Source organism: Zeugodacus cucurbitae, chromosome 2, assembly GCF_028554725.1.
Source record: "Zeugodacus cucurbitae isolate PBARC_wt_2022May chromosome 2, idZeuCucr1.2, whole genome shotgun sequence".
NCBI classification, from domain to species: Eukaryota; Metazoa; Arthropoda; class Insecta; order Diptera; family Tephritidae; genus Zeugodacus; species Zeugodacus cucurbitae.
This window is the reverse complement of record NC_071667.1, coordinates 3,710,045-3,735,876: the sequence shown is the minus strand read 5'-3', so window position 1 is coordinate 3,735,876 and position 25,832 is coordinate 3,710,045. Positions and strand designations below refer to the sequence as shown.

The 25,832-nt window shown below is 35.3% G+C and overlaps 7 protein-coding genes across 14 annotated transcripts in view; 3 read left to right on the top strand and 4 right to left on the bottom strand.

Annotated features, from left to right (window-relative positions):
- LOC105221556 (RIMS-binding protein 2) overlaps positions 1-2,204 on the bottom strand; it is a 60,397-nt gene extending 58,193 nt beyond the window's left edge. For all 7 annotated transcript variants that reach the window (XM_054225640.1, XM_054225660.1, XM_054225671.1 and 4 more), the window contains exon 1: positions 106-2,204. The gene's annotated coding sequence lies outside the window, so the exon portion shown is untranslated. The remainder of the gene's footprint in view (positions 1-105) is intronic.
- A 511-nt stretch (positions 2,205-2,715) lies between these two features.
- Positions 2,716-4,321, bottom strand: LOC105221558 (programmed cell death protein 10). The gene is made up of 5 exons (XM_011198625.3): positions 4,079-4,321; positions 3,788-3,965; positions 3,594-3,726; positions 3,372-3,536; positions 2,716-2,953 (listed from the first exon to the last, which is right to left on the bottom strand). The coding sequence occupies exons 1-5, from the start codon at positions 4,148-4,150 to the stop codon at positions 2,869-2,871; spliced, it is 633 nt and encodes a 210-aa protein (XP_011196927.1). The 5' UTR covers positions 4,151-4,321; the 3' UTR covers positions 2,716-2,868.
- A 143-nt stretch (positions 4,322-4,464) lies between these two features.
- Positions 4,465-8,130, top strand: LOC105221557 (cullin-5). The gene is made up of 7 exons (XM_011198624.3): positions 4,465-4,796; positions 4,876-6,141; positions 6,205-6,437; positions 6,542-6,662; positions 6,725-7,082; positions 7,148-7,326; positions 7,402-8,130. Exons 1-7 carry the CDS (start codon positions 4,788-4,790, stop codon positions 7,687-7,689), a joined length of 2,454 nt encoding a protein of 817 aa, XP_011196926.2. The 5' UTR covers positions 4,465-4,787; the 3' UTR covers positions 7,690-8,130.
- On the bottom strand, positions 7,749-12,632 carry LOC105221559 (NAD-dependent protein deacetylase Sirt7). The gene is made up of 2 exons (XM_011198626.3): positions 11,954-12,632; positions 7,749-11,735 (listed from the first exon to the last, which is right to left on the bottom strand). The coding sequence occupies exons 1-2, from the start codon at positions 12,155-12,157 to the stop codon at positions 9,306-9,308; spliced, it is 2,634 nt and encodes an 877-aa protein (XP_011196928.2). The 5' UTR covers positions 12,158-12,632; the 3' UTR covers positions 7,749-9,305.
- Positions 12,633-13,166: 534 nt separating this feature from the next.
- Positions 13,167-14,651, top strand: LOC105221560 (serine protease snake). The gene is made up of 3 exons (XM_029037905.2): positions 13,167-13,431; positions 13,496-13,766; positions 13,998-14,651. Exons 1-3 carry the CDS (start codon positions 13,320-13,322, stop codon positions 14,572-14,574), a joined length of 960 nt encoding a protein of 319 aa, XP_028893738.2. The 5' UTR covers positions 13,167-13,319; the 3' UTR covers positions 14,575-14,651.
- A 387-nt stretch (positions 14,652-15,038) lies between these two features.
- Positions 15,039-16,291, bottom strand: LOC105221561 (beta-1,4-N-acetylgalactosaminyltransferase bre-4). Its single transcript, XM_011198628.3, has one exon. The coding sequence runs from the start codon at positions 16,143-16,145 to the stop codon at positions 15,177-15,179; it is 969 nt and encodes a 322-aa protein (XP_011196930.1). The 5' UTR covers positions 16,146-16,291; the 3' UTR covers positions 15,039-15,176.
- A 515-nt stretch (positions 16,292-16,806) lies between these two features.
- On the top strand, positions 16,807-24,646 carry LOC105221562 (protein AF-9). Of its 2 annotated transcripts, none has more exons than XM_011198629.3 (3): positions 16,807-17,125; positions 17,999-18,360; positions 19,651-24,646. In XM_011198629.3, the coding sequence occupies exons 2-3, from the start codon at positions 18,180-18,182 to the stop codon at positions 22,806-22,808; spliced, it is 3,339 nt and encodes a 1,112-aa protein (XP_011196931.2). In that variant the 5' UTR covers positions 16,807-17,125; positions 17,999-18,179; the 3' UTR covers positions 22,809-24,646. The 2 variants fall into 2 exon arrangements, with proteins under 2 accessions (XP_011196931.2, XP_011196932.2); XM_011198630.3 differs by having other exon boundaries at positions 17,116-17,255.
- The last annotated feature ends 1,186 nt before the right edge of the window (positions 24,647-25,832 follow it).

The window sequence follows — 25,832 nt, the reverse complement described above, 5'->3', positions numbered from 1 at the left end:
TGTAGAGGGGAGAGAGCGGATTGTCATATTCAATAAATAATAAAATTTATAATATAATACATTGTATGTACTCGTATTGATGTGGTGATGTGTGGATGTACTTACATTTTTACGATTTTGCGGTTGTTAAATTTGGTTTTATTTTAGTTATTAATGTTGTAGTTATTGTTGTTGTTACTATTGCTGTTCGTAGTTTTAACGTTATCCGTGATTTTATTCCCTATGCGCTGTTGCTGTAGATTCTGTTGATGTTTGTGTTGTTGCTGTTGCTGTTGCCCCATCCGTTGTTGGACGTATGAAATCATTTAGGCGAATTGCTTTAACAAGCAACCATAAATTTCGCCAGTCAACCGAAAGGCAGTGAAGCAGGCGACTAACGGTGAAGCCGATGGTGTACGAGCGTTTGTAATGATAAAATGTGCCTGCGAGCGTGTTGGCGTGTGATTGTGTGAGCGTGCGAACGTCAACGCAATCAAGTAGAACGCCTTTGCCTTTGCCGTCGCTTACGCTTACGCTTACGTGCTTATCACGTCTGCATTGATGTGTGTGCGTGTGTGTGTGTGAATGTCTGTACGACTGTGTATGTGTACTATTTGTACGCTGCGTAAGTGTGTATGGGTGTGTGTGCAATTTTTTCGTATTCGCTGCCCAAAAGTACCACCTGCTGACCCTTCACTTCCACTTCCTGCACGTTTGCGTGTCGATATGCTTTTTTCGCGTTGGAAAGTTGAACTCTCCTCCGTATAGAATAATTTTTCGATTTTTATTCGCTATCTTTACTCCCTACATAGTTGCACGTTTGCTTGCGAGTTATTTTTTTTTTATTGCCGACATTTAAATATTTTGTAAATTTAATATCGTATTTTTATATTTTTCTTTATTTTACGAATAATATGTATGTATATTTTTAGTTCATATGTATTGCTATTATTTATCCCCTTATTTTTATTATACACGAATGAGTGGAGGCGAAAATTAGTACAGATTAAATTTTTTCGCTATTTTAATATACATAAATTGTATTATTTGTAAGGTGCTGATTAATAATTTACATTTGCATTCGGAGGAATTTAGTTATTTATCATAAATGCATTTCAAAGGGTAAATATGTATGTATTATATGTATGTTTTACAATTTCTCACACCTTCACTGGCAATACTTATTTCTTCCTTCCACAACTAAAAACTGGTGTATCTATTTTTCGCTAGCTTTTGCTCTACTTTTATCGCCAACATCGTCAGATATTTGTTTTGTCGAAAAACTAAAATGAAACTCTGCCACACGACTAATTTATAGATTTATAGATTTACGCAATTGTAAAACTTTTCTTTTTCTATCTACATATTTTTTTACACTTCTAGCCCATTTCATTTAATATTTTGCAGAAAGCACATTTTTAGCACATTTTCACTCGCGCAACCATGAAAACCAGCTTTGTGACCGATTTTTATACAACTTCGTGCCAGCAGTTTTCTGTATAGCCTCTGCTAGCGCTCCGCTGGTGCTCCATTGGCGCTCCACATCTTTTGCTGTTACGCCTACTGCTGTGCGCTGGAATGCGGAATGCGGAGTTAAGGGGTGATTTTATAGTATAGAGCGAACTTTTGGGCCTGCGGATGCCTGTATATGCCTCTAGTGTCTTCAAAGTGGTTTTTCACACTTCATTTGCCTTTATACTTTTATGTTAGTTTATTTAACTGTTATTAATTGTTAAGCATATGGTCGCGCTAATCTTTTCTATTTACACACATTAATATTTACACATTTATTTTAACACTAAATTCTTTTTGAACCCAACACAATGATTGCTATTTCTTAATGCGAAAATTCCGAAAAGTGGGTCATCATCCTCGGTCGCTCAGTCGTGGTGGTGTTCGATTTTCGTTCTTCGTACGGAACGGTCGAGTTGATTTTGGCTTTGGCTTTCAGCAACGAGTAGCTAAAATCTACTGTCACAGCTTTTCTGCATGCTGGCGTAACTCTGTAGTGATTTTATGGCACTCGACTCGTTTCAACAATGTCCGAAGAATCGATTTTTGTTAACGGTCGCAATACAATAACAGAGCAACATGCTCTCATCTCTGCATTTGCTACTCTTAAATGCTTTCGACGCCTAATCTTGGCAGTTGAGGCCACCCCCTTTAGACAATAACATAGAGGCGTTCATTTCGCTCAGCCTACTTGCAGTTAACACCGACTCTCTGACTATAATGCGAATGTCACAAAACCAAAAACAGGGATGTCTCTTAACAATTCATGGATCGCTATTCGCTGAATTTCAATACAATTTTTTTTAAATGTATATAATATACTATATATATTCGAAAATTTCCATTAAACTGATCATAAAATGTCCGGACTAATTATAAGGAAACTGTCATTCATATTCAATCGCCACCGGAAATGGTTTCCTCGTTTAGAATACAAGCTGTTATTCTGCGAGTAGTTTTTTTTTATTCTTATAAAAATACTTTAAACTAGAATTTCTATCAATCTGAATTTATTTGCATGATCTACAGATTAAACCCCACTAAAAGGAAAAGTTCTACAACACTGCACATATGAATGAATGGTACCGACTATTCGTTGAATTTTGGCAGAGGTAGTCATGAAATGAGCTAAAATATAAAATTAGCCCCTTGACGCGGCATTGTTTATATTTAAAAATTTAAATTTGGAAGTTACACTAATATTTTATATTATATGTACATGTATTTCTTCATGTTGTTGTTGTTTTCTCATTTTATTCATATTCAATATTTTATCAATAATTTAATGTATTTTAGATTCATTATAATGGATTACTTTAAATAACTTTTGTTGTTGAAATAAAGAAGAAATTCCACTAATTTGTATATTTTAGTTTTTTATTCGCATTTGCTTTTTACTGTCAACATTATTTGATTCGTTTGTCGTATCAGATAAAGTGCACTTATGAATACTGCATTCGATCTGGAACAAAGAAAAGAAGTTGAAATTACTTTTAATTACAGTATGTTTGCAATTGACAATAAGATAAGATAACAGTAGGCATGAATTTTATAAGTATGACTTATAGAAATTAATATACAATGCAATGCACAATAATTTAAACGAAAATTCAACACATTTTATCCACTTTGTTCGAATTACTCATTGTAAATAGCAGTGACATCATGCATTAACTACATACATATATGATAAGAGTTCGATGCGTATAAAGTTTGATAAGCATTGCGGAATTAAAATTCCATTACTTTAACTGATTTTCTAAATTAATATCAAAATATCAGTCTAATTAATTATGTGTGTGTTGTCATAATAATATTTGTGACATCTATGATTGACCTCTAAAGCTCTGAATATTACAATAAGGTGTGTTTATACTCACTGTCCCTCTTTGAAATATTCTTTAAGCGTTGTGCTAAATTTTTTAGAATATTTTACAAATTCCTTTTTACGCTGCTCAACCGCTTGTTTGCCGGTCACTCCTGGTATAAAGGATCCGATTTCGTTCACCACATCTAATAGTTTTTTTATGGCGCTGGCAATTTCTCTAAGTAATTTGAAACATTTTAATTATTATAACTGGACAGTTATTATTAGTACGCACTTAATAGTCTCCAAGAAAGCCTTACGATCTGTTATCTCATCAGGTATACGACTTAGTATGACTTTGAGAGCAACGGATTTGCGGTTTAGCTCTTGGAATGGTTCTTCAGTCCGTGTAAGACGATATTCATGTACTGTAAGTATGATTTGCTATAGATATTATTTAAATGTTTTCATGTTGGAAATTTGGCTTACAATCCGACTCGGCTATATTGCCCTGCAAGCGAAGTACTGCTTCATTTAGATTAACATTAAGCTCTGCACGACGAATAATGGCCGCCACGAGGTCATAACATAAACCTGGATTATTTTGCTCACATTTCATTATGGCTGAACGCAGTGACTGTGCTGCCCCAACATCTCGACGTTCCAACTACAATCAAAAACATTAAAATTTAATAGGCCATATATGCCCCACTCCCACTGCTGTTCGAATTATCTGCATGAAATGGCCTACTTGCACTTTACTCCAATGAGCACACAAACCTTTGCAAAGATCGGCCTCAACAATACTGGAAATATTAGGGAAGATGTTGGTGTTTCACCACCCATTGTCATTTTCAGCTATTTTCTGCACTGTATTCACTTATTCCTTCTGTTCCTCAATTGTCCAAAAATTTTCACTGATCTTCTATTAATTAATTTATAAAAAATAGAATTTGAATACGAAAGAACAAAAATTCAGTAAAAAATAAGAGTAGTCATGAGAAATACCAATAAGAGTAAGCAAATGAATAGATGAAACGCATACAAAATGCATAAAAATTTGACATTTAGCCAACAACAATAGTAGATGTGTTTAAGAGGCGAAACAGAGTAGATGAAGGGTGTAAAATTCGGTGTGTTTAATGGCACCAATAAACTGAATTTGCAAATGAGGATCAATTCGACATTATGACATTAACGATTTCTTTGCCTGGTGTTTTTTTATTCGGAATCACTTAATCAATTAATTATAATAATGCATAGCACGTTTCATTTATTATAGCTGACCCTCATAGTTGGTGGTCAGCTGGTGTTCATGTGACTAGTGAACTCTAGATGGTGCTAATTTGCAAATTGACAATTGCATTTGCTGAGACGATTGGTTTTTTTATATCTCTCATTTTCTACACGAATTTGTCAAAATTTGCAGAACAAAAGAGCGTTTAATAAATGATTTCTTCAAAATAAAGCGCATTTGTAAAGCCATACAATGTTAAAAGTAAGTTTTCCTCATGCAATATAAAATATAATTAAATACCGCAATGCCCATATATATTAAATGGTTTTATGTGCATTAGGTCTCCATCGGACAGGGTAAAGGATTGAGGACCTTTGAAGAAGTGTGGCCCGAAAAACGTCTTATAGTGCTGAAACTATTAAACCAAGAAACTGTTTCGCAATTAGAATGGCAGGAATTGTTTTATGGTGTACATTTGGTTTGCTTGTGGGATGAGAAAGGAGCCACGAAAATTTATGACTGCTTGCGAGCAGATATTGTCGAATTTATAGTACATGCTCAAAGCAAGGTACAATCGCAACGCGGCGAACAGGCACTACTTACCACGTACATTGTCGAATGGCGTAAATTCTTCACTCAATCCAATTACCTGCCGCTCCCTTTTCGCCAGTTGGAGCAGTCTCTACAGTTCAAGGTGCCTACGTCCTCCTCAACATCGGCATCTAGTTCCTCTGCCGCCAGTACAAGTGCCAATACTACATCAGCTTCAACAGCTGCCGGCCCCTCCACATCAGCTGCTGCTGCAAACTCCACAACCTCACCGTCAGGAGGTAATAGTAGTAAAAAAAATACAACTGATGATTCTATTGTACGCAAACTAATGCTTGACTCTTGGAATGAAAATATATTTTGTGATATAAAAGATCGTTTACAAGAATCGGCCATGAAAATTGTTCATGCTGAGCGGAACGGCGATGCTTATGATGCGCAACTTGTAATTGGTGTGCGTGAAAGCTACGTAAATTTATGTTCTAATCCAGACGATAAACTTCAGATCTATCGAGAGAATTTTGAAGCAGCTTACTTAAAGGCAACGGCTGCATTTTATCGTCTTAAAACCACAGAACAACAGCAGGCAAATGGAGTATTGGCATTTATGAGATATGCAGACGCAAAATTACGAGAAGAAGAGGCACGTGCGAAACGATACCTTGAACCAAGTAGTTATTGTGTTCTGACTCAAACTTGTGTCAAAGCGCTGATCGGTGATCATATGAACACAATCATTGCCGAGTGTGCAGCACTAATAAAAGAATACGAAACCGAAAAACTAAATCTCATGTTCCGCCTTTTGGATCGTGTGCACGATGGTGTTGAACCAATGTTGCGCGACTTAGAGAGCCACATTGTTACTGCCGGTTTAGCAGACATGCTCTCAGCCTCCGATGTAATCACACAAGACTCAGAAAAATATGTGGAACGACTGCTTGAACTATTCAATAAATTCAGTCTATTAGTAAAATATGCCTTCAACGATGATCCGCGATTCCTGACGGCACGCGACAAAGCATTCAAGACGGTTGTCAATGATACAAGTGTGTTTAAGGTGAAGTTCCCCTATCATATACACAATAATTAAAATATTTTAATCGTTATTTTCTATTGATAGCTCGAACTACCAACCGGCTTAACAAACCGTGGCGTTAAGTCTATCACTCCTGAGAGTAAATGCCCAGAACTTTTAGCAAATTATTGTGACATGTTACTGCGTCGCACCCCATTAAGTAAGAAGCTTACTAGCGAACAAATCGATGCTCGATTACGCGACGTGCTATTAGTGCTAAAATATGTGAACAATAAGGACGTGTTTATGCGATATCACAAAGTTCATTTGACTAGAAGGTAAAGCCAAGTTACACAATAGGAACTCACCCGGTATTTCATCCGGCCAAAGACAACTCAACTCGATAAAATAGAGTAATATACTAATTCTATTTCATTTACAGACTCATTCTTAGTACGAGCGCAGACAGCGAAAAGGAAGAAGACATTGTTGAATGGTTACGCGAAGCCGGTATGCCAGCGGATTACGTAAATCGATTAGGGCGTATGTTCCAAGACATTAAAGTGAGTTGAGACCACCTAAAATAATTAAAATATTAACTAAATAAATTATATTTATTTTTCAGCTTAGTGAAGATTTAAATACTCAATTCCGCAACTGCACCGGTCGCCATGACGCAATTAATATCAAGATTCTCAATGCCGGTGCTTGGGCACGTTGCTCTGAACGGGTTTCTGTGAGTTTGCCCCTTGAATTGGAGGATTACATTCCAGACGTGGAAGAGTTTTATAAGAAAAACTTTTGTGGTCGTAAATTGCAATGGTATCATCACATGAGTAATGGCACAATTACATTTGTAAACAATTTTGGTCGATACGACCTGGACGTGACCACATTTCAAATGGCTGTGCTTTTTGCATGGAATCAACGGCCACATGATAAAATCTCGTACGAGAATTTACGTTTAGCAACGGAATTACCAGGCTAGTTTGTTTTGCATAAACTCTCCACTAAAATTTCCTTATTCTCTAATTCCCACCTTCTACAGATCCGGAACTCAGACGAACACTCTGGTCGCTTGTGGCGTTTCCAAAACTGAAAAAACAAATTTTGCTCATGGAACCCTCAACAATAACAACGCCGAAAGAATTTTCAGAAAATACTTTATTTAGCGTTAATCAGGAATTTGCTGTTGTGAAAAATGGCAAACCACAGCGCAGAGGAAAGGTGTGTACAATTGTTAGCTTTTGTCTTTTCTTATTATTGTTATTGTTTCACACAAATTATTTATCGTTTATGCAGATGAACATGATTGGTCGTTTGCAATTGAGTACAGAGCGCTCGCAACAGGAAGACAATCAATCAATAGTGCAGTTGCGTATATTACGCACCCAGGAAGCCATAATTAAAATTATGAAGATGCGCAAACGCTTGAATAATGCAACATTACAGGCGGAGTTGATTGACATACTCAAGAATATGTTCTTGCCATCGAAAAAAATGATTAAAGAGCAACTGGAGTGGTTGATCGAGCACAAGTATATGCGGCGTGACGACGATGACATCAATACATTCATTTATGTGGCTTAATAAGTTCAAGGATATACAGATAATTAGGCTCGGCAGCATACAACAGAGAGTGAGATATGTTGTATTACTATTGCCTCTCCGTTTTTACTATATTTTAATAATTTAAATTTTACCTTATAAGTTAATTGAAGTGGTCCAAATGTGGAATGCTATTTATAACACATACCCAAATATCATATAATAATTCATTAGTTTAAGATAATATATGCTTAGGAATATTTAAAATGCCAAACATTTGCAATTACTTTAAACATGTTTGTACACGCGGGTTCTTAAATTATGTTTAACATTCGGTACTAGTTAGAACGCATTACATTCATTGACTCCAAGTCACCCTTGTGTATTAGTTATAGATAACTCGACTTTTCGGTTATCAATCGGCGACTGCTTCATTTATCCCTTTTTCTAAATATGTATATCGCAGTTAAGTCATTATTATATTATTTTATTTTATTATTTTTATATGAATTTTTAATTGTATATTTTATATTTGTGTATTGTATTTTAAGTCCATTGTTATTAAATATCCTCTCATTACCATTTTATAAATTTAGGTTTTAACCAGGCATGTTTTTATTTGTTTTTATATCATTAATTGCAATGTGAATTGAGTGTTGGAAAGAAACAAACTTCAGCAAACCCAAATGCATATTGTATATTTGTGAATATGTTTGAAAGAAGCAACTTTTCATCAGCAATAATTGTACTAAATCTCATAAATGCGTACACACTTTGTTATATATACATACGTGTGAAGAGAATAATAGAATAACGACAGTATAATGAAAATAACTTATTTTAAAATTTAAATACATATATATAAATATATCAGAATACACTAAGTTATTATAAATAATACATAAATATAAAATAAAAACCGTTTAACAGCATCATTTAGAAAGCTTATGCAAATAAAAAATTCGAACCATGAAAACATCTGAAAAATATGCGTGTTATTCACTTGCTATACTGAGAATATTCATAGCACACTCAAATATGTATAGAGCTGTTTATCCAAATTTGGAGTAATTGAATTAAACGAAATAACTGGCGTGGTTGCAACAATAATTCTCTAGATAAAAATAGAGAGTTGTACTGATCATAAACAAAATTTCAAATAAATTCAAAAGATATAGTAACTTTTTAAAGAATTGTATTTTTATTGTTTTCTCTTGCTAAAGTTTATTTTTTTACCACTTTTTACTTAGTACATTTATAAACCTTAAACTATAGCGTGCTGCCACGAAAGATGTCAATATTGTTTTTAATGGAACAAAACAAAATTATATATGTATGAAAGTGTGTACAATTAATACTTATATTTTTGTATGATCGGTCATTTGAGACTATGCTAAATATTAGGAATCTCGTTCGGTAAAAATTTCAGTACATTGCAACTTATTCATTTAGTTATAAAACATGCCTTAGATTATAATCTAATCAACAAACAGTTACGGAAGACGTAACAAAATTACTTGCGCTTAAATTCGTACACTTTATTCAAATTACACTTAAAAAATGCACAGTAGCTGCAAACCTTAAATATAACTTCTTATGACTGTATAAATAATAGAGAATACTCATAAATGTTTTGTGGACTGGCGCAGTTGTTAACTTTATTTGCGTCGACGTGCCTTACGATACCCCTTGCCATACCAGCCTGCTTGTGTGCGCGCCAATTTGCGGGGGAAAGTGTTGCTTAGCTGTAATTGCCGCTTCGCTGCCTCAGCTGCTGCTATATGCGCTAACGAAATATTTTCATCGTAGTCATCATCGTCTTCATCTGAGTAGGAACAGCACTCACACACCACAAAACGGCCATTGCGTGCGCGTTTCTTATGTTTACGTTCGTTGAGATGCCATTTACGATAAAACTGACACTCAAATTCGGCATAATTATCAAAGCAAAATTCACAGGCGGCCGCTGCTCGATTCATGGCAAATATTGGTATTACTTGATAGTTCCAAATATTCATATCGGCTGGCGGTGGATAAACAATACTATGTAGACCTGAATAAGCATACTTTACATCGTACCAACAGGGTAATTTGCGTAAAAGCCAGTAACGTTGTGTTCCAATGCCATCCAGAGCCTCTTGCTTTGGCAATTTTAGTATGTCCATTTGGGCAACAACGTTCTCACAACCGGGATCATCATCATCAGAGTTAATTACATTGACCATGGTATTTAGAACCTGATTTACTTCAGATTTAACGACATTGAATGGCTTAATTTGACTAATGGGTACTAAAGCAGGCATTTCAACAGGAATTTCTGTTTTAACTTCTATTTTGGGATCTTCTTTTACACCATCAACATCCGTTTGTAAGGAGCACATATTTTTTAAGGCAACTTTGTTGTTGTTGGTGTTCAATGTGATATTAGTGTTGATTAGATTCGTGTCATCATCTTTCTTTATCCCTGAATTGAGAACAGTATCGGTTGTTAGTTTAGTTACAAAAGAATCCGATACAAGTTCCACTTTAATTTCCTGCTCATGTTTCATATCCACATCTACGGATGTATTGAATTCCAGTACATTACAAGCCACTGTCTTTGGGTTGTCAACCTCCTCTTTTATAGCAGAATGCTCGTCTATTAACTCTTGTTTAATATTTTCAATTTGATTTTTTTCATCTAACTGTACGAGTACACTCGGTTGATTAGATGATTTAGCTGAACGTCCACCTTCGTCGGCTTCTTTTACAGTAGTTTGGTCTTCATTCATCAAATCTTTAGATATATTTTTATCACTCTTTCTTACTGCTTCTATATAACTTTTATCGCTCCTTTCACTCTTCCCATCATCATCACAACTCTGGTTACCACTCCCCATTTCTATACGTGGCATCTTGTATTTCAGCTTCAAATTCGTTTTTATACGGGTACTACTCTTAAGGGGTGTCCGTATGCGCGGCCCTTTGCCTATCGGTATATCCGCACAACTGTCTCCCGACATTATTGAGTCCAAAGTTTCTTCGGTTGCACTGGTGCATGTTTCAGCATCATCTTCGGCGGTCTCAGTATCTTTGTCTCTATCTTCGCCGCCACTTTTTAACAACGGTTGTGTTAACGTATGCAGCTCCTCTGGCATAAGTAGGGATGCGTGGGCAAATATCGGATCTTTCTCTTTTGTGTAGACGGGTACAGTTATGTTGAGTGCACGCATTAAAATCTCCATAACACGATCACATTTACCATTTATTTTTATTGTTGCAATACTGTCCTTCGGTGTCCATTGCAAGTTGACAATGCATATTTTTGCACGTTGCTTTGCTGGTCGGTCCATTTGCCACAGCCATGTATATTTTTTTAATACTTTCAAACTAGATCCTAAACATAAAATAACATCAGCTTTCTCCGCATGATGACAGGCACCCGCCCAATTTAAAGGCCATTTAAGATTCCCGCGTTCCCCAAAATGTACAATAGTATCGTATAGTGGCTCTGAACAGCGATGACAAAGTCGATTTGTTTTATGACAATATCGTGCGGTCATCTCCGTCGTGTCGAACAGTCTCCAATATACCGCAGGACTAGGTTTGCAATGCTTGCACACCTCCATGTACATGTTGCCGTGTATTTCAGACAGAGATGCTCGCGGCAATCCCGAACGCAAATGTAAACCGTCACAATTTTGAGAAACAACATATCGTAAAAGTCGTCGCCGATGTAATTCGTAGAGTGCCATATGAGTATAAGTAGGATTTGCAGCCGACAAATCATGCTCTCCAATATCTTCACCTTTTTGTAATAGAGTCCAAATACCCTTACTGCCACGATAATCTGGTATTAAAGCTGATGTACTAATGCCTGCACCCGTATAACAAATTAAGTGTTTTGACTGTGCTATTATCGCCGCCAAGTCTTCAACCTTTGCCTCTATGACATGCTGTTCATCTTCTTTTTCGACGATACGATCTTTGTAAATTTCAACTCGTTCTTTTCGTTTTTTTATTTGTTTCACAATATCCGGATATTTTTCGCATAACTGGCGTTCTTCTGCCGTCAACAATGAATCGCATTTTTTAAAAATAGTTGATATCTGAAAGAAAAAGATACTTTAAATATATTCCACAACTGTACGCTTATGCTTATTTGAAATACCAGGGTTGTTTTGATAATTATAAACTTGGTGTAACACTAACTCACACCACCTGCACGATGGTCCCACCCTCTAGTTTGATCACGTAAAACAATTAAACTACATACTTATATATATATACATATATATATATCTTTGTAATTATCTTCGCCAATTACCTTACGCATTGCATCTTTTCGTCGTCGTTTTTCGTTATCACTTTTAGCAGGATTCATTTTAGCCCTTGTTATATACGATCCTTTCTGGCCACAATTTTCATTTGCCTCGATTACCTTGGCGCTGCCACCAATAGAAATTCCTGCCAATGGATTTTGCACACCCTTTTGTGCCTCTAAGTTGAGCTCCATCTTTACACTTGCCATTTCAGCTTTTCAAGGAAGCCCGTCGAAGTTCTTCACAATGAAGCAATATAATCACGTTCAAAAGAACTCGTTCGGCTACAGTATTAGCATATATTTTAAAAGTTTAGCATATGTAGACACAACATGAAAAAAGCACGCACAAAACAAAACAATTAAAAAGTGCGGCGTTCAACGCCGTCCTTTGGCAATTATGTAAAAATCAATTGCTTCGATGCACATTTGCCGAAAATAAGTTTATTGACTTCTGACATATCTCACAAATGTAACAATGTTTTATATACACTTATTTTGTTCTAATTATTTATATTCAATGTATAAAATGTAAACAAACAAATCAGCGCGTAATACGCGAGACGCTGCTTTAATTCCTCTGTTTCTGCCGTCGTCTCGTTGATTTCCTTGTCGCAGTCATATTTGTTGTTTTTCATACATGCGTGTTTTGAAGTTTAACGCCAGTGTTGCCAGTTCAACTACACGTCATATCGTTTTTAATATGATTCAACTGAGAGCGTAATTTCATATCGTTATAGTAGAGTTGATCTTTTGCTTAATTTCGTTTTTCAAAGTTCTTAAATATTTAAATTCCTATTTGCACAAAATTAAATTACTGGGGTACGGAAGTCATTATTGTGCTCATTTTGTAAGTTTTGTTCATTGTAAACATACAATAAACAAAGAATCTACAATGGTTTTATTACCTTTTTATTTTATATATAATCTTAATTTTATATAATTAATCCATCAAGTTTTAGATGTACCCGTAAGCGATGGAACGACTATCACTCAAAATATACTTGGTTCGAAACCGCATCTGATGGGTCATCTTTTCAAAAAAAAAACTGCAAGGTAATTTAAACAGCATCTTTCACAAATTACAAGAAAATTATAGACAAAGAACAACTTTTAAATGAGTTAGAGAATCCCTGTTGTAATTTAAGAACGATGAAAAGAAAAAGCTCGACTTAATTCAAAGTTTTAAAAGTAAAAATAGGGAATTAGGGAATAGCAAATTTACTCACATATAAGTGTATAAAAATAGAATAGACGAGTGCTTGCATTTATAAGTCTCTCTTCTCAGCACAATGGAAGATGTATGTATAACTAGGTATCGGTCAAACGCAGTTTAGTGAAGCTCCAGCAGTTGATCAGTTGTTTCGATAATATGCAGCAGTTCAGTTACCTTTCACCAACATTAACACTACTCATCCTATTGCTCTTCGGAAATAAGTGGAGGATCGCTAAAGCACAAAATGGCATTCCAACTGAAGTAAGAAGTAAGTATTATAACTTATATGCATTGAAGATAATATCGTTCTAATTCAATAATTTTGTTCTTAGGATGTACTCTCGTTAAACAACAAATATTCGAAGAGGTGAAAACTTTCAGTGCTTTCATACATGGGGCTGAAGAATTGAAATATACTATAGATCATTGTAAGCAATTTGCTCCCCTAATAGTCGGGGGAAGCCCAGCGAGTCCTAAGGAATTTCCGCACATTGCACGTTTGGGTCACGCAAGTAATGGAAGACCGACAGAGTGGTTTTGTGGTGGTACTCTTATAAGTGAGAAATTTGTTTTGACTGCAGCGCATTGTTTCTCAACAAACCGGTAAGTCATCATCATTATATTATATTCGTATCATATACATATGTATGTAGAAATACATTTAAATAAAGACATACATACATCGTAGGTTATCATCCATGTTAAAGCTTGCTAAATAACAAAAATACACTTATATAAGATTATAGATCGTTGTTTTCATAGCATTAGGAATACATGTATATTTAAAGTGTGAAACAGGAAATAAAACACCTTTTATGATCTTGAATTCCTCAGTGGTGAAGTGAACATTGTACGCTTAGGTGAGTTGGACTTTAGCAGAGAATCGGATGATGCGCGGCCAGAGGACTTCCGTGTACGACGCTACCTAGAGCATAAAGACTACAACCCAGCAACAATTTACAATGACTTAGCACTCATTGAACTGGAACGAGCTGTACGTTTCGACGCATATAAACATCCTGCCTGTTTACCTACCACTTCTGGAGAAGAATTTAAAAAAATGGTGGCTATCGGTTGGGGAAGCACCCGTTTCGCCGATTCTGAATCGAAAAAACTTCTGAAAGTAACGCTCGATCGGGTGGCCTTCGATCGCTGCCAACGTCTTATCGCATCATCGGATGTGGTTGTGGATTATCGATCGCAAATATGTGCTGGTTCACGAGAAACAAAAGATACTTGTAGTGGTGATTCGGGCGGTCCATTATTAGCCTATCATCCCAACTATCCCTGCATGTACACTATTGTTGGTATAACATCACACGGAATTGGCTGTGGAGCACCCGATCAACCGGGTATTTATACTAGGGTATATAACTATATTGATTGGATACGTAATATTGTTTGGAGGTAAAGTTCATGCAATTAAAAAAGTACATTTGTAACAAGTACATGCGAATAATAAATTGCCTTAATAAGAAAATTTCAAAATATGTATTTGTGATTTGCGTAACAGTGTAAGTAAATGTATTTAGGGTGTATACTACTTTTTTTTTAATATTATTATAATTAATCTCTAGAGTAAAATCAAATGAATATTTCCAAATTCTGTCTATGTAGCATTAATTTATTATTACTATTATATTTAAATATATATGTTTATATCGAAATTGTTTGGTGCTCTAAATTTAAAACAATTTAAAGCACTTGACATAATTGCATTAGGATTCATGTATATATACATATAATATTAATTAGCATTTTGTGGCCATGGAATTGTACATTCCAGTGTGTGTGTGCGTTTATGCGAATCGTACGCGCGTGTTGTATTAAAAAAAATTTGCATATTTTTATTTTTCCGTCAATATTAACTTAAAAATATGTATATGTATATCATTACGTTATAGCGTTAATAACTACAACCACAAGCCTTTTTTTCATAGGTTCTTAAACTATTTCCATCGGACGAATATGTGAAACTTGTTTGTTTAACATCTCTGACATCATCTCAGCAATTCACGTTTCTACTAAAATATGTGTAAATAGACTATGCAATCGACGTTCCTTCTCTGTGTAAACTAATGAATTTAATCCATCTATTTCAAAGCGTTTATATCCGCTTCGTAATAGTTTAATACGATTTTCGTTCTTCTTCTCCTGTTTATGAGGCATCATTGTGTATGTACTGTAGCTTGGATCGAAGCGGCAAATACCTAATTTATGCGAACATACTCTTGCGTAGAAATCATCATCTTCTCCTCCCCAACCCTCATATAAATTAGACATTCCGTTAATAAAACGATATTGATGTGTTTGAATGGCTACAACACCACCAAATAGTCCTCCATAAGGTAATGTGAAACGGAAAATATCCAAAGCGGAGGACATATGTCGAGGTTTCTGAGTACAGGCATACAATTGTCCCAGATTCATTGGAAGTAAATCGACGTCATGCAATATTAAACAAGGAAATTCAAGTTCTGCTGCAATTACTGAGCCAATATTAAATAATTTGGCGCGATTGAACGGTTTCTGATCATACTGTTCAACTAAGAAAATTCGATAGTGAATACGTTGTTGACGCAAATAATTGTGCATGTAAACAAGAAAAGCATGAAGTTGTTCCTCGCGTTTTCGGTAAGGCACGATGATTGCCGTACTAAAGCGTGCGCTGCAGTCCTCTGGAAAATATTCGCCACCAGGTAAAATTTCTTCTCCCCGCAAGACATGTTCTCGATATTGCGAAAGATATGTGATAACGTTATCTGCTAAGATATCACTATATTCACATGCCGGCATACGTTGCATGGAAATATTGCTAGTAACTTGTTCAACAAGCTCGCGCTGTATCTCATTTCGTTGTAAATATTCATAATGGGAAGCAAATCGCCATGGCATAACCCAATATATCACCAAAGCGACACATGCGATACGAACTATCAAATCTGTAACATGATAGTTTCTTTGATTTATTTTTAAAAACATACTTCTAATTATTCATAAAATTTTAATACTGCTATCACTACATGTCACACTTGTTTCAAATTATTTAATATTTTATAACATAGTTTATAAAATCGTACTAAATGTATTGTGATGAATCAGCTGATTTTGTGATGCCGTTGAATTTTGGGTTGTTTGTATAAAAAAAATAGGCAACTACGAATAGAGTTGCCAGAAACAGGTAACATTTTCATGGTATACCTTTGGGAAAACCGAAAGTAGCGTTTATAAAGGGTGATTTTTGCGACTTGTGGTTTTCAAGAAGAAATAAAACGCATCATTATGAAATGGCAAACCAAACTGGGTCGAAATCAAGCAAAACCTGTCAAATAGACCAACTCTGAAAAAAGTATAGTCTCATCGAAAACCACACGACTAAAACACAATAAACTAGTTATTTTAATCACATAAAATAATCAAAGATATAAAACAGATTTATAAATAATACAAATTTTATGTAAACTCCTTTCACTACTTCTACTTTTATACTTTTAAAACAAAATAATTATTTTTATTAATCACTTATTTAGCCAAGTTAAGAACCTTTGTCAGCGTTGCCAACAGCAACTGAAGCAGAAAGAACAAGTGAGGATAAGGCAGAGAACGTCGATAAAGTAGAATGAAAGCACATAAAAGAAAATAGAAAACTATGAAGTAGATCAGTAATCGAGAGAAGCGCAAGCAGAACGTATAATATGTGATGAAGATTGATGTGAAGTTACTAAAAATTCGTTTCTGGTAAAAAAGTAAAGGATTTAAAGAAACATGGTTTATCTAAATTTCTGTAAAGTATTAAAATAAGATTATGCAAATAAAATTTTTATTATCAAAACTAAAAATTACATGTGATTGCAAAGTGAATGAAAGTAGCAAGAGAACGTGAAAAATCGAAGTGAAAAAGTGAGTGGGGGCAGCAGCCTCAGCAGCAGCGGCGGCAGAAGCAGCAGCAGTCAATTGAAAAGGTGAGCACGCCGAAGAAAGATTTACCAAAAATGTGGTAATAATGGTGTCAAGCCGTGATATATTGCCGTTGAGATAGTAGTGAAAATATGGGAAACAACATGATTTGAAATGTGTCGATGGCGTCCAACGGTGAGGTGTTTATGTTAACTATGTGTAAAAAAACCCAACTGCTGCGTTATTCCGCGGAGACACAATGTCGACGTTGAGACTGTGTGATACAACTTTTTTCTAGTTTTTCGTTTCTTTTACTTCATTATTATTACTCATATATCAATGTATTCACTATGAAACTGTGCCTACATTAAAAACAAAATATGAATTAAATATGCATACATATATTCATTAATGGAGCAACACAACTTACTACATAAACAATATTTAAACCAGTTACGGCGCGAAAAGCAATATTGACTCGGAACTCGGAAGGATTTTTCTATAGTACATTTTTATTTTTGTTGTTGCTTGTGTGTAGTGCTTCTCCTAACATTTTATGTGCCGCATTTTGAATGACTACGTGCTTTAATATCGCCGTACCGCCAAACTAGAAATGCACCACCATTAATAGCAATGCATTCAATACGCGTCGGCGCATTTTGCCTCGTTAATTTTTTTTTACTTCGTTTATACCTATTCTTAAATAAAATTTAATTATTTTATATTTCCTAAAATATACCTGCGTTCACTATAAATACTATTTATCTATGTAAATCCACCTGCTCTTAATTTGTTGTTTGATTTTTCTTTAATACATTTGTATTTATAGAAGTATGTAGCTCCTGACTGACAACTCCATTGTTTTTGCTACTTATGCTATTCATTCTATTAGAACATCTTTACTAATGACATGTGTTTGTTTTTTCTCTTTTTTTAAGATTGATACACCAATTGGATATTTCGTGTTCATCAAGATACAAAATAAGATAAGCTGAAGAAATAGTGTGAATAAGGGGAGAGACTACGTGCGGCGTAAATAAATCACATTGTTACTGGGTTCTGTAACTGCAGGTTCTTGGTGGTCATTAATAATTATTATCTAGTTCGCCATCCACTGCGATGGCAGTGAAAGTGCAATTTGAGATCGGTCATACGGCGAGGCTGCGCAGCAAAAAAACACCAGAAGGCTTTACACATGACTGGGAATTGTATGTGCGTGGTGTGAAGGAGGCAGATATCGGCGCCTACGTTGACAAGGTCGTTTTCAATTTACACGATTCTTTTCCAAAACCAAAGAGGGGTAAGTAAAATTTATTTATATAAATATACCCAACCAATGATAATAAAACATAAATGAAAGCGGCGCACACAAGCTACATACATTGGTATACGCGTAAATATGTGTACTTTCCTAGATATGTTAATATGTGTGTGTCAGGATCAAAAACCATTGTAAAAAAGGGGTTGAGTGAGTAGATGTATCTGTAAATTTGTTGGAGGGTAGAAGACATTGTTTAGAGGGTGGTTGTTGACGTGCGAATATAAGGGATGTGTAGCATTTGCTTCAAACAAATCCTTGTTGACTTGGATTTGGTTGTTGCTTTATTTTTTATTCCAATTCTTCGTTTTGTTTTTCTACACACTTTTGTGACCAAAAAAAGGGGACACTTCTTGTTAACAGAGATAACAATTTATCTTTTTGTGTTTTGCTTTTAGCTTGTCGCTCTTAACTAGTGTTTATTGAAGAACCCGCATTAAAACGATGTACTGTTTTACATGTAAATTTGGGAGGAAAATAAATAAATAAAGTTAAATACTGATTTTATATTAACCTGTTTCAAGAGTATTAGTGAAAAGAATGCGCAGAACTTCTGCACTTAATTAATCAACTTCCTGAAGGTGCTTTACTAAAACTAACTGAAATCAGTCTAAATCCTTTAATTAATGAACTATTTTAGCCTCCTATTATGTATAAGTGTGTATGGATTTATATTCGAAATTCGGTTTCAACAAATTCCCGCCTCTTACGTTAAGAGCTGCTAATTCTCTACACGGATGTGCCATATGCGTTCCCTCCTTTTATTTAGTACACGTATGATTGTGGCGCACGACATATATGTACATAAGCATGTGTACTTATCTATAATCACCCTCAGCTAAAATATCGCACCTCAATTAGTACTTACAGCATTAATTGGTTATCAACTCAACCAAAAGCCATTTCTTCATTATAGAATCTACATGCGTTGCAACCCTTATCATGTTGCCTTTAGATAATCGTGATTTCTGCACATAATAAAACGAATATCGTACATCGAAATTTTAATGGGATTTTATTAGTTAATTCACATATCACCCATACAGTTTGGAAACAGCTAAAGCAATTTAAATTGGTTTGGTTAAGCATTATAATTTTCTATGAGATGTAACGATTTTTTTTTTTAATTATTAGTAATATTCAAAGGGCATACCACAAAAATATGAAATTTTTAAGAGTCACAATTTTTTTATGCCTAATATATGTATATACTTGTGTATTGTTTCGTTTAACACAATTTCTAATACCTTTCATGCATTATTCTTCTTACAGTTTGCAACAAGCCACCATACGTGATCACAGAGTCTGGTTACGCAGGATTCTTGCTACCGATCGATATTTATTTTCGCAATCGCGATGAGCCCAAGCGTATACAGTTCACTTACGATTTAGATTTGCAACAGACTGGTCCGCCACATCATCGCTTTGAAGTGCAGAAATTTGTATTTGACCATGTATCAGAGGATTTTCGTCAAAAGTTACTCAAAGGTGGCGGCATACCTGTAACTGGTGCTGGGATGGTTGGTGGTTCCACCGTTCCATCTACTAATACCACCCCGAATGCCAATGTTATTGACGAAGGAGGTGGTATGATTAGTAAACCCAAGCTGAGTAGCGGAGATTCAACTGGTGGCAGTAGCAGTAAAAAACACAAAACTCGCGTCGATGACTCGAAGAGTAATTCATTTGCGAATTTATTTGGTGCACCAATTAAAAGCGGCTCTAGTAAACATTCACCTGATGGTAAAAATAATAGTTTGAATACTGGTGGGGGCAAAGGAGCCCCGAGTACTAGTAACGCGAATGGTAGTGGTGTTGGGACTGGTGGTGAAGTCACCCCCAACCCGGGAAATATCAACGCGAACAACAATAGTTTAAAAGAAAAGTCTGTTAAGGATCGAGATAAAACTAGCAACTCTTCATCGGTGGCTACTGGTAGCAATGAAAAGACTCGTGATAAATCTGATAAGAAAGAAAAGCACAAGTCTTCAACTAGCCCCAATAAGGAATCACGCAGTGAAAACAAGAAATCCTCTGGAGAAAGTAGCAAACATGAAAAACGCGAAGAGTCCAAGTCAAAAAAGGATAAGTCACGAGACAAGGAGCGTGAGCGTAGTCGGGAGAAAGGTTCAAGCAGTGGCTCCAAACGCTCTCTAAGTCCAAAATCGAATGCGCGTGATGCTGGTGCGCCGAGTCCAAAACGGCCCTCACCGCCGCGATCTTCTTCATCCGCCAGCGGACGTGTGGATGATATTAAGTCATCTGGTAGTAGCAAAACTGAGGGGAAAGAATCAAAGACTCGGGAAGAAAAGTCCAGTTCAAGTGGTAAAAAGTCAAAGAAGGAAAAGAAAGACAAAGAACGCGATAAAGAGCGACGTGATGAGCATAAAGAGAAGCATCGTAGCGGTGATGGGAAGACAAAGGATTCGAAAGAGGAACGACACAGCAATATTGCTCCAGGACATGTTATAGCAAATAGCAGCAGCAACAGCAGTAATCCCGCGACATCATCAACGACGCCTAGTGGCCTAGTTAACAATGAAGCTAAAGACAATAAAGGCCAACAGTCACCGGCAAATGTGAGCATCAAGAAACCAGATAAAGATCCCAAAGATAAAACAGAAGCTGTGAAAGTAAAGAATAGTGATAAAAATATAGACAAGATATCGGCAAATGCAACCAATATACAATCAGCTGGTGTAAATGCCGGAACTACAGGTGGCGATAAGAAACTATCAGCCAGCTCAAACAGTCAAGGTGAAAAGATGGAGAAGGAAAAGGACAAAGAGAAAGAAAAAGATAAGGAAAAGAGATCTCACAAACACAAGAAAAAAGACAAGAACAAGGATAAAGATAAGGAACGTGAAAAAGAGCGGGATAAGGAGAGGCACAAAGAGAAGGAGAAAGAAAAAGAGAAAGAGCGATCTGAGGAGAAATCACGATCCGAAAAACACATAGAAGCTAATTCGAATGGGAATATATCGTCAACAGGAGCTGCATCTGCATCAGGATCCGGAGCCAAAGCATCGTCTCTCCCTGCAGAAATAACAGCGCCACACAATGAACCCCCCAAGCTTGAACCGAATAACGTAAACATGTTATCTAACCCGACAAGTAATTTTGTCAATTCCAATAACGTAAATAATAACAACGCGCCGGTATCAGTGCCCATTGGACCCACAAAGAAGTCACAAAGCAAAGATAGAAAATCCAAAGATAAATCATCCAAAGAGGAGAAACGCAATTCCGCCGAAGTAGGTGATTTGGAATCGCGAAGCAGTAATAAGCATAGTAACAAAAATACCACAGCTTCTATACTCGCAACAACCAATACACTTGTCGCAACCACTACTTCGAATACTAGTGGCAATACCAGCAGCAGCAAGACCGTTGATGCAATTGACTCTGGCAAGGTGCCCTCCCCAGAAGACTCTGCCTCTCTAACGGCAACATCAACACCAAGTTCAGCGGCTGCCACATCTACTGCTACGGCCGCTTTACATTCAGATAGTTCTAACAGCAGTTTTCCAGATTTAACGCCGAAGCCGTCGGCAGCCAGTAAAACTACATCGCAAAGTACCAAAGCGGATACAATACCAACAACAGAAAAGCCAGATAAGATTACTAGTATTAACGCTAAAGAACACAAACAGCGCGGGGGCGACCGTAACGGAAAGATGAAAGATGCTGGCGATAAACCCGAAAAAACTGACAAAAAGTTAGAAAAGGAAGAGAAGAAGCGTCGACGAAGTTCCGTTGCAGCGAGTACAGTGTCAGCAAACTCCTTTTTGGAACCGCCAGTAAAGCAAGCTAAAAAAGAGTCTAACAAGACGGGCCGTGAACAAACGAAATCTCCGGCATTGCGACACAGTCGAGCAGCAAGTATAAGTGGCCCCATTGGCAGCGATAATGGTAATAACAGCTCCAATGCGACTACTCAAAGCAATAATACCACCGATGCATTAAACAGTGGTGGCGCATTTTTGCCGCCACCCAGCAATACGACTGGCACTAGTGTGACCACCTCCCCCGCTGCTATCGCTACTACCGCCAATGCCAACGCTAATTTGAATGCTAACAACATTGTAAGCACATCGACGACAGGTGCAGCGCCGATCGCGTCACCACATCCACTGCGACCAACGTCGCCGGCTGGGCCGGTGGGAGCGTTGGCTGCAGAAGCTGCAAGCGCTAACAATGGCGCAACACCAACACCGGCATTGCCAACTGAATATCTAAGTGAACTACAGGAGTTACATCATAAAATAATGACGCTACAGGACAATGAGGAATTGCAACAAGTAGTCGAGATGATCGCTGCCACTGGGTGCTATGAGATTACCGCCAAAACGTTTGATTTCGATCTATGTAAGCTTGATCGTAGCACCGTGCAGCGTCTGCAAGAGTTTTTTGCAACATCCGTGTCGTGACACAAGATACACGCCTAAGGTGGAGAAGTGCCTCGCAGCAATGATGGCTGGATGCAGCGGAAAGCGACAGACCGTCTATGCTGGTACTAGATCAGCTCGACAGTTTGCCCTTCATGCCAACAACTAGCCAGCTAGCTAATAACAGAAAGTAAAATAATAAAGTACACTTAAGGGGCAAGTTGCTTTGCGTTTGTAAAAGTCGGATTAATTAGAGTAATAAATTACAGCGCTATATCACAGTTATTTTTAACACTCATTTTTAAGAAATCCGGGCGCATCAAAACAATCGTTGTACGCGTACAAACAATATAAAATATGATTCGCAACAGAATAAATAGAGACTCGTTTACCATAAGACAGTGTATATATGATTAATATATGTGAAACGTAATATCTACCATCAAAATATGTACTTGTATATACATACGTTAAAGCTAAATGAAGCTCAATGATAATTACATTTTATACTATCAATCGAATTATTGGAATATACAAAACGTACTAATGAGGCAAAAGATATTTTTTTTTATAAACAATTTATTCGTTTATGTTCTTGTCATAAACGCGAACACAGATACATATGGTACATATGAAATACGAAGGATGCAAGAGATTTTCAATTGCCTTGCAAGCTGCGTTGTTTGTTATTATTACTTTCATTGAGTTTTAAATTTATATCTGAACATAACGAAAACTAAGTCTTTACAAATGCGAATCACCTGTACATAAAATTTTTACATAAACATATATATACATACATAAAACAAAATGTAAACACGTTGCGTATACGTGTGTAGTTTAATATACATAATGCTAACGAAATGTTGTATTAAATAGTTTTTAGTCTAGTCTAGTAATTTTTTCTTAGAATCTAATTCTTATAATTTTTCATCATTTCATGTGCCCTGTGGTAACTGCTATGGAAAATTTATTAATATGACAAAATTACTTAGTTATGCATTATTCTGTATAAATATTTCACAATCAAGCATGTCCTTTTTTTATTATATATGCATATATAAAATCTAATTAATATCAGAAAACGCTGTATCAGCTACAAATGTTTGTATAACTATGAAGAAATTAGAAATAAATATAAAAACAAAAATTTATATACAAATGCATAACTACTGATTCTTGAAAATACTCTCATAATGAATTCGCTTAAGTAACTGGCTGCAATACACGTAATTCTACACACAAACATATATACGCACTTCAAGGTTTAAACTTTATTTATAGGATTCCTATATACTTTATTTAGAGGAAGTGGGAAAAACAATATTGAATGTGTATATGAAGTACACACACAGTTCTTGGATGAATGATAGCTTTGCTCAGCTTTTTGTATTTGATTTCGGTTTGGTTTAGTTATTTACGCATATTAATTTAAAATAACGGTAATCGTAAATATTTTCCATCTAAAGGTGAAAAAAATGAATTAGTGGAAAATGATGCAATGCACAGGAAGATAGGTTTACAAAACTTTTGTAAAGACAAAGAAGACTTTTTAAAAATTTAATGACTTACAGATCTACAATGTCCTTTTTTGCATATTTCATAAAGACAAAACTTTATGTAGTTTTGCTCTTTTTTATTATCAATTTTTTATGATAATTACAAGGCTTGCAGCAAATAATGTTTTTTTTTTTTGGGAATGTGGGAAAATAAATTATGTAAAATTATCAGTGATCTGCAGGAGTAGTATGAACAGAATCAATAAAACCAAAGAGCTAACAGAAGCGGCATTGACGTCAATGAAAATAACACATAATTTCATCACTTGTATTTTAAATGGTTATATGTATGTAATAAGAAAATTGATTAAATTTACAGAGCTCAAATAAATATATTCAAGTAAATCTACATTTTCATAACACAAAAATATATTTAATTTCTATTAACTCATCTATAATACATTTTTGTATCAAAGGACAACATTAATTTAGAGAGTATATTTTTCATTTGAATATCACCTGATAGCTAACAAATAAAAAAGAAAAAACAATATAATTAATTAAACATTTAAATTAAAGTTCATAAATTAGTTTGTAAATATTATACTCAATAGTAAAAAATTAAGCGCTGAAATTATCTTTTTTATTCGAAAATTTTTATTGTTTTTTATTTATACAAATGTTTGTCTACTAAAGTGTGTTATCTACGTTATCTGCACACACATAACAGAACGCATATATATTGTATTAATGAAAAATAATATCGACTTGCAATATAGTTTACATTAATAAATATCTAAATACGAAAAATAATTATGAAAATATAGAATCTTAAACTGAAATTGTCAAACAATGTGTAACATATATATATATAATAAATAAACGTGTTAATAAAACTTACCGAATTTACTAGATATTTTCAAACATATGCACATATATACACCGATACTTATTGTTTTTTGATTAATTTTTATCTGAAAAGTTTCAAATTTTCTTTCCTCTGTTATGTTAATAATTAAATATATGGAACTGTAATGCTTATGTTTAATATACATATATCGGTTGCTACGCTCATCCGCAGTCTTTTGTGTACTTTTTCCTTTGAAATAAAAATTATGTAAAATTACTTGTAGTTTTAAATAGAATTTTTTTTTTGTTTTGGCTATTTTTAAGTTATATAATTTCATTCAACTAATACATGAGCATTGAGGATTGGGAAAATGTATTCATTAATGATACTTAAATTCTTTTGTCTTTAATTTGCTGTTATTGTTTTTGTAATAACACAAAACAATACTGTGGTAATCCCTTGAGATGTTAGTTCTTCATCTTTGACTTTGATGTTCACAGAATTTAACATATTACTGTTAAGAAGTCGGAAGGGTTTAATGGTCGTCACTTATTTTTTTCCTCTTAACTGCATGTAGATTTTGAGCGATTGATGCAACGGGGTAATTAAATTCAGTTTAGTTAAACTAATTTATTGTTTTTGTATTTTAAGACGTATACAAATAATACAACTCCAGAGTTTTGAAAACGGCTTCAGAAGATCAAAATCTACTACCTG

What these genes read in the sequence shown, in the direction of transcription:
- LOC105221558 (XM_011198625.3), bottom strand. Translation starts at nt 4,150, where the DNA reads ATGACAATGGGTGGTGAAACACCAACATCTTCCCTAATATTTCCAGTA. An exon ending in CAATATAGCCGAGTCGGATT is followed by an intron (nt 3,727 to 3,787) that starts GTAAGCCAAATT and finishes TCATACTTACAG; the next exon opens with TACATGAATATCGTCTTACA. An exon ending in GCTTTCTTGGAGACTATTAA is followed by an intron (nt 3,537 to 3,593) that starts GTGCGTACTAAT and finishes CAAATTACTTAG; the next exon opens with AGAAATTGCCAGCGCCATAA.
- LOC105221557 (XM_011198624.3), top strand. An exon ending in TTTAGCAACGGAATTACCAG is followed by an intron (nt 7,083 to 7,147) that starts GCTAGTTTGTTT and finishes CACCTTCTACAG; the next exon opens with ATCCGGAACTCAGACGAACA. An exon ending in AACCACAGCGCAGAGGAAAG is followed by an intron (nt 7,327 to 7,401) that starts GTGTGTACAATT and finishes TCGTTTATGCAG; the next exon opens with ATGAACATGATTGGTCGTTT.
- LOC105221559 (XM_011198626.3), bottom strand. Translation starts at nt 12,157, where the DNA reads ATGGCAAGTGTAAAGATGGAGCTCAACTTAGAGGCACAAAAGGGTGTG. An exon ending in GAAAAGATGCAATGCGTAAG is followed by an intron (nt 11,736 to 11,953) that starts GTAATTGGCGAA and finishes TTTTTCTTTCAG; the next exon opens with ATATCAACTATTTTTAAAAA.
- LOC105221560 (XM_029037905.2), top strand. Translation starts at nt 13,320, where the DNA reads ATGCAGCAGTTCAGTTACCTTTCACCAACATTAACACTACTCATCCTA. An exon ending in CATTCCAACTGAAGTAAGAA is followed by an intron (nt 13,432 to 13,495) that starts GTAAGTATTATA and finishes TTTTGTTCTTAG; the next exon opens with GATGTACTCTCGTTAAACAA. An exon ending in CATTGTTTCTCAACAAACCG is followed by an intron (nt 13,767 to 13,997) that starts GTAAGTCATCAT and finishes TGAATTCCTCAG; the next exon opens with TGGTGAAGTGAACATTGTAC.
- LOC105221561 (XM_011198628.3), bottom strand. Translation starts at nt 16,145, where the DNA reads ATGTTTTTAAAAATAAATCAAAGAAACTATCATGTTACAGATTTGATA.
- LOC105221562 (XM_011198629.3), top strand. Translation starts at nt 18,180, where the DNA reads ATGGCAGTGAAAGTGCAATTTGAGATCGGTCATACGGCGAGGCTGCGC. An exon ending in TTTTCCAAAACCAAAGAGGG is followed by an intron (nt 18,361 to 19,650) that starts GTAAGTAAAATT and finishes TTCTTCTTACAG; the next exon opens with TTTGCAACAAGCCACCATAC.